The following is a 12,030-nucleotide window of genomic DNA, read 5'->3' as shown; positions in this document are numbered from 1 at the left end:
CATGTGGGACAGGGACGGGGTCCAACCTGATTAATTGGCATCTACCCCAGTGCTAAGAACAGTGCTTGACACATCGCCCCTAACAAATAATAGTAATAAATAATAATAGTGACGGTATTTGTTAGAGAAGCAGTGTGGCTCAGTGGAAAGAGCCCGGGCTTTGGAGTCAGAGGTCACAGGTTCAAATCCTGGCTCCGCCACTTCAATCAATCAATCGTATTTATTGAGCGCTTACTGTGTGCAGAGCACTGTACTAAGCGCTTGGGAAGTACAAGTTGGCTATGTGACTTTGGGCAAGTCACTTTATCATCATCATCATCAATCGTATTTATTGAGCGCTTACTGTGTGCAGAGCACTGTACTAAGCGCTTGGGAAGTACAAGTTGGCAACATATAGAGACAGTCCCTACCCAACAGTGGGCTCACAGTCTAAAAGGGGGAGACAGAGAACAAAACCAAACATACTAACAAAATAAAATAAATAGAATAGATATGTACAAGTAAAATAAATAGAGTGATAAATATGTACAAGCATATATACATATATCAGTTCCCTCATCTGTAAAATGGGGATTAAGACTGTGAGCCCCACGTGGGACAACCTGATCACCTTGTATCCCTCCAGCGCTTAGAACAGTGCTTTGCACATAGTAAGCGCTCAACAAATACCATCATTATTATTATTAAGTGCTTACTATGTGCAAAGCACTGTTCTAAGCACTGGGGAGGTTACACGGTGATCAGGTTGTCCCACGGGGGGCTCACAGTTTTAATCCCCATTGTACAGATGAGGTAAGTGTCAAGGGGGCTGCTTGACACTTGGGAAAGTACAACAGCTGCCTTGGTCACAAAAACCCTAAACTACAATGGGGAAAAACTGAAAAAAATATTCACAAAAAGGGAACTCAGGTTAAAAATCACTGAATGAACATTTTAAATATACATATAATAACAATGATGGTATTTGTGAAGTGCTTACTATGTGTCAAGCACTGTTCTAAGCACCAAGGAAGATTCAAGCTGATCAGGTTGGACACAGTCCCCACCCTACATGGGGCTCCCACTGTTTATCCCCATTTTAGAGATGAGGTAACTGAGGCACAGAGTAGTTAAGTGACTTGTCCGAGGTCACACAGAAAGACATGTGGCAGGCTGGAATTAGTACCCAGGTCCTTCTCACTTACAGGCCCATACGCTCTCCACTAGGCAACACTTTTTTTCCTAAATAGTGCAGCAAATGACCATTTGGGAAATATAAATGATGTTTCAGGATGATAATAATAATAATAATAACGGCATTTGTTAAGCACTTACTATGTGCAAAACACTGTTCTAAGAGCTGGGAGGGATATAAGGTGATCAGGTTGTCCCACGTCTTAATCCCCATTTTACAGATGAGGTAACTGAGGCTCAGAGAAGTTAGGTGACTTGCTCAAGGACACACAGCAGACATGCGGCGGAGCCGGGATTAGAACCCATGACCTCTGACTCCCAAGCCTGTGCTCTTTCCACTGAGCCACGCTGCTAGGGTTGAGCTAATAGACCGTAACTAGGTTTCAAATTCTGGTCCAATCTGACACTAAGGAAGTATGAATAGATATGAGCTAGAATAAGCCAAAGGGGAATGAAAGGGTCATGGGCAACTGTTGTGAGAAGCCTAAGGAGGTTAAAACAGTGCTTTGCATATAGTAAGCGATTAGTAAATGCCACTAGTATTATAAGGAGGTAGATTAAATAAAATGAATGTAACCAGAATTCTCCTTACTTTAAGTGAGGATAAAAGGGGAGGAGCCTAAGGGGGAGAGCACAGAAAATAGGGAAAGAAAGATTTTTCAAATAAATAATAATGATGATGGTATTTGCTAAGTGCTTACTATGTGCCCAGCACTGTTCTAAGTGCTGAGGGAGACACAAGGTCATTAGGTTGTCCCACGTGGGGTTCACAGTCTTAATCCCCATTTTACAGAGGCGGTCACTGGAGCACAGAGAAGTGAAGTGGCTTGCCCAAAGTCACACAGCAGACAAGTGGTGGAGCTGGGATTAGAACCCGTGTCCTCCAACTCCCAAGCCCAGGCTCCTTCCACTGAGCCAAGCTGCTTCTTATGAAAAAGAGAAAGGTATAATAGTAGTAGTAGTATTTATTTGCAGAGCACTGTTCTAAGCCCTGGGAGAGAATACACAGGTGAGATAAATGGAAATAGGAAAAAGGGGGAAAATGGGAAGGAGAAATGGGAATGGAAAAAAAGTCAGGGAAAGGAGAAGGGAAGGAAGGGAGCGAGGAGGAAAAGGGAAAAGAGAATAAAGACGGTAATCAATCAATCGTATTTATTGAGCGCTTACTGTGTGCAGAGCACTGTACTAAATGCTTGGAAAGTACAAGTTGGCAACACACAGAGACAGTCCCTACCCAACAGCGGGCTCACAGTCTAGAAGGGGGAGACAGAGAACAAAACCAAACATACTAACAAAATAAAATAAATAGAATAGATATGTACAAGATAAATAGAGTAATAAATATGTACAAACATATATACATGTGCTGTGGGGAAGGGAAGGGGGTAAGATTGGGGGATGGAGAGGGGGGCGAGGGGGAGAGGAAGGAAGGGGCTCAGTCTGGAAAGGCCTCCTGGAGGAGGTGAGCTCTCAGTAGGGCCTTGAAGGGAGGAAGAGAGCTAAGGAGAGGAAATAATCTCAAGGAGACAGCACTCACCCCCTGTCTCTGCCACTGCCATTCCTGACCCAAGAAGCAGGGATTAGGATGGCCTAGTCCAGAGGGAGCCAGTTGAGCTGAAGTAGTTGCCAGGGCCACTGCTGCTTGTGCCCAGAGGGTCACAGTGACAGTGGTAGAGACCAGTGCTAGCTCAACTGATCCATCCTGCTGCCGTTGTTGAGATTAATCATTGGTTCGCAGTTAGTTACTGAGTGTCTAGTGGTTGCAGAGAAAGAGTGAGCGAGAAAGAACGAGCGAGAAAGATTCCGCCTTAAGGTTTTTCAGGTGGCATATTTATGATTGTCCCACCCATTTCCATGAATTCAAACTCTTAGAGACCATTGGACTTTTTAAAATTCCAAGGCCCCAACTACAGACTCCATCCCATTTTGGAAAATGTATCTTATTTTATGCCGTCGAGTCATCTCTGACCCATAGTGATGCCACGGACATGTCTCTCCCAGAATGCCCCCTCTCCATCTGCAATTGTTCTGGTAGTGGATCCATGGAGTTTTCTTAGTAGAAATCCAGAAGCGATTTACCATTGCGTCCTTCCGTGCAGTCAACTCGAGTCTCTGCCCTGGATTCTCTCCCATGTCGCTGCTGCCCAGCATAGGTGAATTTTGACGTGTAGCATTCATTCATTCATTCAACCGTATTTATTGAGCGCTTACTGGGTGCAGAGCACTGTACTAAGCGCTTGGGAAGTAGAAGTTGGCAACAGATTCCCTTGGTAGCAGATTCTCTTCCATTTGCTAGCCACTTCCCCAGCTAGGAATGGAATGGATAGGTCTCTGCTTGACTCCCCCTCCCAGAGTTGACACTGGGAGAGTACTAGAAACTCTCCAGGTGTGACCCTGAGCAGGGCTTTGGAAGACTACTTCACCTAATAGCAATAACAATAATAGTGGTATTTGTTAAGTGCTTACTACGTGCCAGGCACTGTACTAAGCGCTGGGGTGGATACAAGCAAATCGGGTTGGACACAGTCCCCTTCCCTGTGGGGCTCACGGTTTCAATCCTCCGGTAACTGAGGCACAGTGAAGTGAAGTGACTTGACCAAGGTCACTCGGCAGCCAAGTGGCAGAGCCAAGATGAGAACCCAAGACCTTCTGAGAAGCAGCACGGCTCAATGGAAAGAGCACAGGCTTTGGAGTCAGAGGTCATGGGTTCAAATCTCTGCTTCACCAATTGTCAGGTGTGTGACTTTGGGCAAGTCACTAAACTTCTCTCTGCCTCAGTTCCCTCATCTGTAAAATGGGGATGAAGACTGTGAGCAACCCCCCGATCACCTTGTAACCTCCCCAGCGCTTAGAACAGTGCTTTGCACATAGTAAGCGCTTAATAAATGCCATCATTATCATTCTGACTTCTAGAACCACGCTCTATTTATGACTCCATGTGACTTCTGATACCTATGTTGCAGCTGCACAGTCAACGCCCTTGAGGCTGCCATCGACTCCCCCAATAGTGCTATTCTGGATTGCATTCTGCAAATGCTCAAATGAAGATTAATTTAAAGACCCTCTTCAGAATCCTAATACAGGGTCTTGGGATGATCCATTAGGTGCTTTGTATGGCCATGAGCCAGTTACATTGCTTCTCTAATGCTCTGTGATGGGAAGTCATCTTTCTGGGTCTTCCATTTAAAAACTAGGAAAAATAAGACCTCCCATCTCCCTGCCTCGGTGAAGTTTTTTTGGTTCTGTCTGAGATAAATTGATTTATCAACAAAAGAAGCCACATAATTTGGTGGAAAGAGCACAGGGCTTGGAGTCAGGATACCTGGGTTCTAGTCCCAGCTTTGCCACTTGCTTGCTGTATGACCTTGGGCAAGTCACTTAACTTCTCTGGGCTTAGGGCGTCTCATCTGTAATATGGGGATCAAATAATAATGATGATGATGGCAGTTATTAAGCACTTACTATGTGCAAAGCACTGTTCTAAGCACTGGGGAGGTTACAAGGTGATCAGGTTGTCCCACAGAGGGCTCACAATCTTAATCCCCATTTTACAGGTGAGGTAACTGAGGCACAGAGAAGTGAAGGACTTGCCCAAAGTCACACAGCTGACAATTGGAGGAGCAGGGGTTTGAACTCGTGACCTCTGACTCCAAAGCCTGTGCTCTTTCCACTGTACAACGCTGCTTCTCAAATAGCTGATCTCCCTTCTCCTTTGACTATGAGCCCCATGAGGGACAGGATCTGGGTTTGTTCTGCTTATTTTCTACCTACCCCAGCCCCTTGTGTGGGTTTGCCACACTGAAAATGCTTAACAAATACCACAATGATGAAAAAAATGATTAAAATGAGTATTCTCTATAAAGAATATACAAAGTATTAGCTCATAGAACGAGGAAACACTGCCCTTAAGAAATCCAGTTAATTCATTCATTCATTCGTATTTATTGAGCGCTTACGGTGTGCAGAGCACTGTACTAAGCGCTTGGGAAGTACAAGTTGGCAACATATAGAGACGGTCCCTACCCAACAGTGAGCTCACAGTCTAGAAGGGGGAGACAGAGAACAAAACAAAACATATTAACAAAATAAAATAAATAAATAGAAAAATAAATTCATACAAACATATATCCATATATACAGGTGCTGTGGGGAGGGGAAGGAGGTAAGGTGGGGGAGGGGGAGGAGGGGGAGAAGAAGGAGGGGACTCAGTCTGGGAAGGCCTCCTGGAGGAGGTGAGCTCTCAGTAGGGCTTTGAAGGGATGAACACCTGAATACCATTAATAGAACTCAAGAGGAAATCAGTTACTGGGGATGGGGAAACCTCCCCAGTTCAATGAATTCCTTCCACCTGGAATGAAATCATTCCAAAACACCAAACTAGCATCAATTATTTGGGTTTAGCTACTTATAATAATAATAATAATGGTATTTGTTAAGTGCTTACTATGTGCAAAGCACTGTTCTAAGCACTGGAGGGATAGAAGGTGATCAGGTTGTCCCACGTGGAGCTCAGTCTTAATCCCCATTTTACAGATGAGGTAACTGAGGCACAGAGAGGTTAAGTGACTTGCCCAAAGTCACACAGCTGACAATCGGCAGAGTCGGGATTTGAACCCATGACCTCTGACTCCAAAGCCCGGGCTCTTTCCACTGAACACTCTGTTTTGACGTCAAACAGCCAACCTCAGCCTGAGGCAAAAACTAGATAAAGAAAATTTAAGCACTGTAATAAAATGCTAGATGCCTCTCTAGAAACTACAAAACTTTAATATTTAACCCTTCCCACACTGGCCTCAAGGCAAGCTGTGGTTTAGAAGGTCAGCAATTGACAGGACTTGGGAACCTTGCCCTTTTAATGGTCATTAAACTCAAGTCACCGGGCAGCTGGTGAGAAGGAAACTTACAGCATCAGCATTTACTACACCTAAGTTGAGGATCAGTACAATGATAACAAGCAAAAGGGTGGGGCGAATTCTGCTCCGCTCAGGGCAGTATCAATCCAATGCAGTCTTTGTCCCTAAAAATGGAACTGTAGGAAATGAGTTGATAGTATTTTCTTCTTCCCTGTCCCGCGGTAGACGCCCGGCCCACGTCCTCCCCCTGGCCTGGAATGCCCTCCCTCTGCACATCCGCCAAGTTAGCTCTCTTCCTCCCTTCAAAGCCCTACTGAGCGTTCACCTCCTCCAGGAGGCCTTCCCACACTGAGCCCCCTCCTTCCTCTCCCCATCCCCCCTGCCCTACCTCTTTCCCCTCCCCACAGCACCTGTATATATATGTTTGTACAGATTTATTACTCTATTTTACTTGTACATATTTACTATTCTATTTATTTTGTCAATGATGTGCTAGATAGCTTTACTTCTATTTATTCTGATGACTTGACACCTGACAGCATGTTTTGTTTTGTTGTCTGTCTCCCCCTTCTAGACTGTAAGCCCGTCTCTATATGTTGCCATCTTATACTTCCAAAGTGCTTAGTAATAATGGTATTTGTTAAGTGCTTACTATGTGCAAAGCACTGTTCTAAGTGCTGGGGAGGTTACAAGGTGATCATGTTGTCACACGGGGGGCTCACAGTCTTCATCCCCATTTTACAGATGAGGGAACTGAGGCCCAGAAAAGTGAAGTGACTTGCCCAAAGTCACACAGCTTACAATTGGCAGAGCAGGGATTTGAACCCTTGACCTCTGGCTCCAAAGCCCATGCTCTTTCCACTGAGCCACGCTGCTTAGTACAGTGCTCTGCACACAGTAAGTGCTCAATAAATACAATTGAATGAATGAATATGCAGAACACTGTAGAAAACATTTGGGAAAGTACGAGTTAGTCAATATGATCCCTACACTCAAGGAAATTGCTATCTTTTGGGGGCTACATAACCAAAAATCATTTATAACTAGAGACAAGACAGGAATGGAGCTTTGTTAGTGATTAAGCATTGGAGTTTGTAAATTGCATACAAAGTCCTGAGGAGTGAGAAACAACTATCTACTATGGACTGGGCCATAAACCCCTTACGCACTTTGATACTCACCCCAATCCCACAACACTCATACTTTATTATTTCCCCTATTACAAGTCTACTTCCATGTCTGTCTCCCCCATAGACTGTAAGCTCCTTGTGGGAAGGGATTATGTCTACCAACTCTTTTGCAACGTACTTGGTCATTCAGTCAATCAATTGTATTTACTGAGCACTTACTCTGTAGTAATAATAATAGTAATGGCATTTATTAAGTGCTTACTACTACTAATAATAATGATGATGATGGCATTTATAAAGCACTTACTATGTGCAAATCACTGTTCTAAACACTGGGGAGGTTACAAGGTGATCAGGTTTTCCCACGGGGGGTTCACAGTCTTAATCCTCATTTTACAGATGAGGTCACTGAGGCTCAGAGAAGTTAAGTGACATGCCCAAAGTCACTCAGCTGACAAGTGGCGGAGCCGGGATTGGAACCCATGACCTCTGACTCCCAAGCACATGCTCATTCCATTGAGCCATGTTGCCTCTCTACCACTGTGATTGAATCTGAAAAAACATTAAGGAAATAATCCAGCATTGCTAGCAGAAAGGCAGTTATCACAGGAACCAGATCAGCATGTGTGAAGTCACATTAAGATAAAAGGACCTTGAGCCCAAGGGAAGGTAATTTTTTAAAATCAGCAGTTGGAACCTAGAACAATGCCCAGAGTCCAACTATGTTGGCAGAAAGCCATCCAGACAGTTTAAAAACCTCCTTCTACACATTCCTTACCTGAAGTGACATTCTTTTTCTTTCCAACCTACCTTCCAGTCACTATTTCTGCTGCAGACCACGTCCTTGCCACTTACATTTCAAGGGTGAGTGCCACAATTCTTTCACTCTAGTTCTAAAGACTCCCCTGGTTCTCTTCCTTCCCTGACTTTAGCCAGTAAAACATTCTACTTTCATAATAATAATAATAATAATGGCATTTATTAAGCGCTTACTATGTGCAAAGCACTGTTCTAAGTGCTGGGGAGGTTACAAGGTGATCAGGTTGTCCCACGGGGGGGCTCACAGTCTTAATCCCCATTTTACAGATGAGGGAACTGAGGCACAGAGAAGTAAAGTGACCTGCCCAAAGTCACACAGCTGATAATTGGCAGAGCCGGGATTTGAACTCATAACCTCTGACTCCAAAGCCCGGGCTTTCATGGTTTTTGAATTGTACTTTAACTACTGGTTCATCCTCTCAAACATCAGCATTCACTGATTTTGGAGTAAGTCTATCAGTGAAGGCTATTTTTAAGCCAAGAATCAGAATTCAGGCTATCCTCAACTTTCCTTTCCCTTCTTCTTCCCTGGCCTCTATCCAGGTCTTAATTCATATTCACGTCTGTCTCCCCCTCTAGACTGTAAACTCGTTATGGGCTAATTGTGTTGTATTGCACTCTCCCAAACGTTTAGTACAGTGCCCTGCACGTAGTAGGCGCTCAGCAAATGACTGACTCATTGGCCTGTAGTTGACAAACTGGAGGATGCCAAGCAGTAAGTTTTGGTTTCCTTTCCTTGACCCCCACCCAACCAACTGCTTTTCAGGACTCCGTATAAAGCAGAACCAGGATTACAATTCTTTGTCCCAATCTGAGCTTTCCAAAGTAGGAGAAGCAAATCCTACAGAAGCAGATAGAGAATGAAATACTCCTTTTACCTAAAAGCCAAGTGAATATTCCTCTTGTACTGATCTAACAAGTGGCATTGAGATTCTTTTGGAGAACAAAAGAGAAGTTAAAGAAGCAAAGAAGGTACCTGCGTTATGTTTTGTCCGTGCTGCATCCAATAGTCTCTGAAAACTTTACCTTAGGTCTTCAACAGATTCACAGTCTTTTCAATAAAAAAAGAGACAGCAACAACAAAAAAAGAGATCTCTTTTCTTCTCTTGCCCCCTACTCCCTCCACCCCAACCCTGAGGCTGCTGCTTTGTTTATGGTTGTTACTAAACACTCAGTAGCCTGGCAAGTGATTAAGGGAGCCCACAGTTACTTTTCCGGTCTCTTACACACCCTTGATCAGAATGAACTGTCATGACTGTATGTTTGCGCTGTCCCTTTAAGAGTTTGACTGACAGTCAAGTTAAGTAGGCTTCTTGTAAGCCGGTGGCCCACTAGGTCTGTAAGAACTCAATTGGATTACTTGACATCCAAGAAAATATCGGATTTAAAATGTTTAAAAGGTTCTCATGCAGACGTCACCTTCAACCTGCGTCCAGTCAGAAGAGGCTGTCAAGCAAAGATCCACTCGACCGACTGGTAGTGGGAGCCTTCGGTTTTATTAACTAAAAAAGTCCTCTCACACTCCGTGACCGGGATGAAGACTTTGGACTTATTGTCTAACTGGGAATCAGATTCAAGCAAATTACTAACAATCTACGGCGCCAGCAGCAAAAATCGAGAAGCAGTGTGGCTTAGTGGAAATAATAATAGTTGTAGTATTTGTTAAGCACTTACTATGTGCCAGGCGCTGTACTAAGCACTAGGATAGATACAAGGGAATTGGGCTGGGCTCAGTTCCTAACTGTTATAGGGCTCCCATTCTACAGATGAGGTAACTGAGGCACCGAGAATCAATCAATTGTATTTATTGAGTGCTTACTGTGTGCAAAGCACTGTACTAAGCGCTTGGGAAGTACAAGTTGGCAACATATAGAGACAGTCCCTACCCAACAGTGGGCTCACAGTCTAGAGGGGGGAGACAGAAAGCAAAACCAAACATACTAACAAAATAAAATAAATAGTATAGATATGTACAAGTAAGATAAATAGAGTAATAAATATGTACAAGTGACTTGCCCAAGGTTACACAGCAGACAAGCGGTAGAGCCGGGATTAAAACCTGACACCCAGGACCGTACTCTCTCCCTTAGACCACGCTGCAGGTCTGGGAATCAGAGAGCTTGAGTTCTAATTTGAGTTCTGAGACCTAAACTGTAAAATGGGGATTCAATCTCTAGTTAATATGTTTTGTTTTGTTGTCTGTCTCCCCATTCTAGACTGTGAGCCTGCTGTTGGGTAGGGACCGTCTCTAGATGTTGCCAATTTGTACTTCCCAAGGGCTTAGTACAGTGATCTGCACACAGTAAGTGCTCAATAAATATGATTGAAGGAAAGAATGAATGAGTTTCTGTTCTCCTTCATACGTAAACTCTGAGCCCCATGAGGGACAGGGACTGTGTCCAACTTGATTGTCTTGTATCTACCCCAGTAATGAGTACAGTGCTTGGCACATAATAAGGGCTTAACAAATACCATCATCCATCGACTCCCGGCCCACGTCCTCCCCCTGGGCCTGGAATGCCCTCCCTCCGCCCATCCGCCAAGCTAGCTCTCTTCCTCCCTTCAAGGCCCTACTGAGAGCTCACCTCCTCCAGGAGGCCTTCCCACACTGAGCCCCCTCCTTCCTCTCCCCCTCCTCCCCCTCTCCATCCCCACCATCTTACCTCCTTCCCTTCCCCACAGCACCTGTATATATGTATGTTTGTACATATTTATTACTCTGTTTTACTTGTACATATCTATTCTATTTATTTTATTTTGTTAATACGTTTGGTTTTGTTCTCTGTCTCCCCCTTCTAGACTGTGAACCCACTGTTGGGTAGGGACCGTCTCTGTATGTTGCCAACTTGTACTTCCCAAGCACCTAGTACAGTGCTCTGCACACAGTAAGCATTCAATAAATATGATTGATTGATGATGATGCCCAGATACAGGTTGGCTAATATGGCCTTCTGACAGCCTGACTTCTTCATCTTGCTGGCAGAAGTGGGAGAAAGGTGTCTGTGCTGTCACAAGCCCCCTTCCCTCATACAAATCAGGACCTACAGGGACTGAGGGAGCCTCAGTGACACCTAGTAGTAATAATAATAATAATGATGATGATGATGATGGTATTTGTTAAGCACTTACTATGTGCAAAGCACTGTTCTAAGCACTGGGGGAATACAAGGTGATCAGGTTGTTCCACGTGGGGCTCACAGTCTTAATCCCCATTTTCCAGATGAGGTAACTGAGGCCCAGAGAAGTGAAGTGACTTGCCCAAAGTCACCCAGCTGACAAGTAGCAGAGATGGGATTAGAACCCACGACCTCTGACTTCCAACCCCGGGTTCTTTCCACTGCTTCTCCCAGTTCAAATCTCAAAAGTGAGTTCAAATCTCACCTCCGATCAACAGGGTTACTGGGGAAACCTTTTTACTTAGTCTTACCAATGTGCAAGAGAGTGACATATACACTCACTCACTCCGCCATCCAAAGATCCAATACCAGTCTGGGGTCAAAGGAGCCCTTTATGTTAATGTTTCTTCTGTTGCTGTCAAGGACTGCTCTCCTGCTACTTTTGCTGCTCTCAATGTACTTCCTTCTTGCTTCTCTGCATGCTTCCACTCTTCCTGAGTGCCCACAAATGCCCCCTCACCCTCCAAAATCAGCACCTTTTATCTGCCTTAAGCGTGGCAGCTGGGTTCTATGTGGCAGTCATTGATTCATTGGCAAAGCAGCGTGGCTCAGTGGAAAGAGCCCGGGCTTTGGAGTCAGGGGTCATGGGTTTGAATCCCAGCTCCGCCACCTGTCTGCTGTGTGACCTTGGGCAAGTCACTTAACTTCTCTGCACCTCAGTTCCCTCATCTGTAAAATGGGGATTAAGACTGTGAGCCCCACATGGGACAACTTGATCAGCTTGTATACTCCCAGTGCTTAGAACAGTGCTCTGCACATAGTAAGCGTTTAACAAATGCCAACGTTATTATTATTTTATTATTATTAGCAACATATGTTGCCAATTTGTACTTCCCAAGCGCTTAGTACAGTGCTCTGCACACAGTAAGTGCTCAATAA

At 44.5% G+C, this 12,030-nt stretch overlaps 1 protein-coding gene across 1 annotated transcript in view; it reads right to left on the bottom strand.

The window, feature by feature from the left end:
• Positions 1 to 2,740, bottom strand: part of FRMPD2 (FERM and PDZ domain containing 2) — a 145,877-nt gene extending 143,137 nt beyond the window's left edge. Inside the window, exon 1 of the mRNA XM_038744340.1 lies at positions 2,711 to 2,740. Within this exon, the coding sequence (XP_038600268.1) occupies positions 2,711 to 2,732 (22 nt within the window). The 5' untranslated portion in view covers positions 2,733 to 2,740. The remainder of the gene's footprint in view (positions 1 to 2,710) is intronic.
• Between the last annotated feature and the right edge of the window lie 9,290 nt (positions 2,741 to 12,030).

This window comes from Tachyglossus aculeatus, chromosome 3 (genome assembly GCF_015852505.1).
Source record: "Tachyglossus aculeatus isolate mTacAcu1 chromosome 3, mTacAcu1.pri, whole genome shotgun sequence".
In the NCBI taxonomy this organism is placed as follows: Eukaryota; Metazoa; Chordata; class Mammalia; order Monotremata; family Tachyglossidae; genus Tachyglossus; species Tachyglossus aculeatus.
This window is presented reverse-complemented; position numbering and strand designations above follow the sequence as displayed.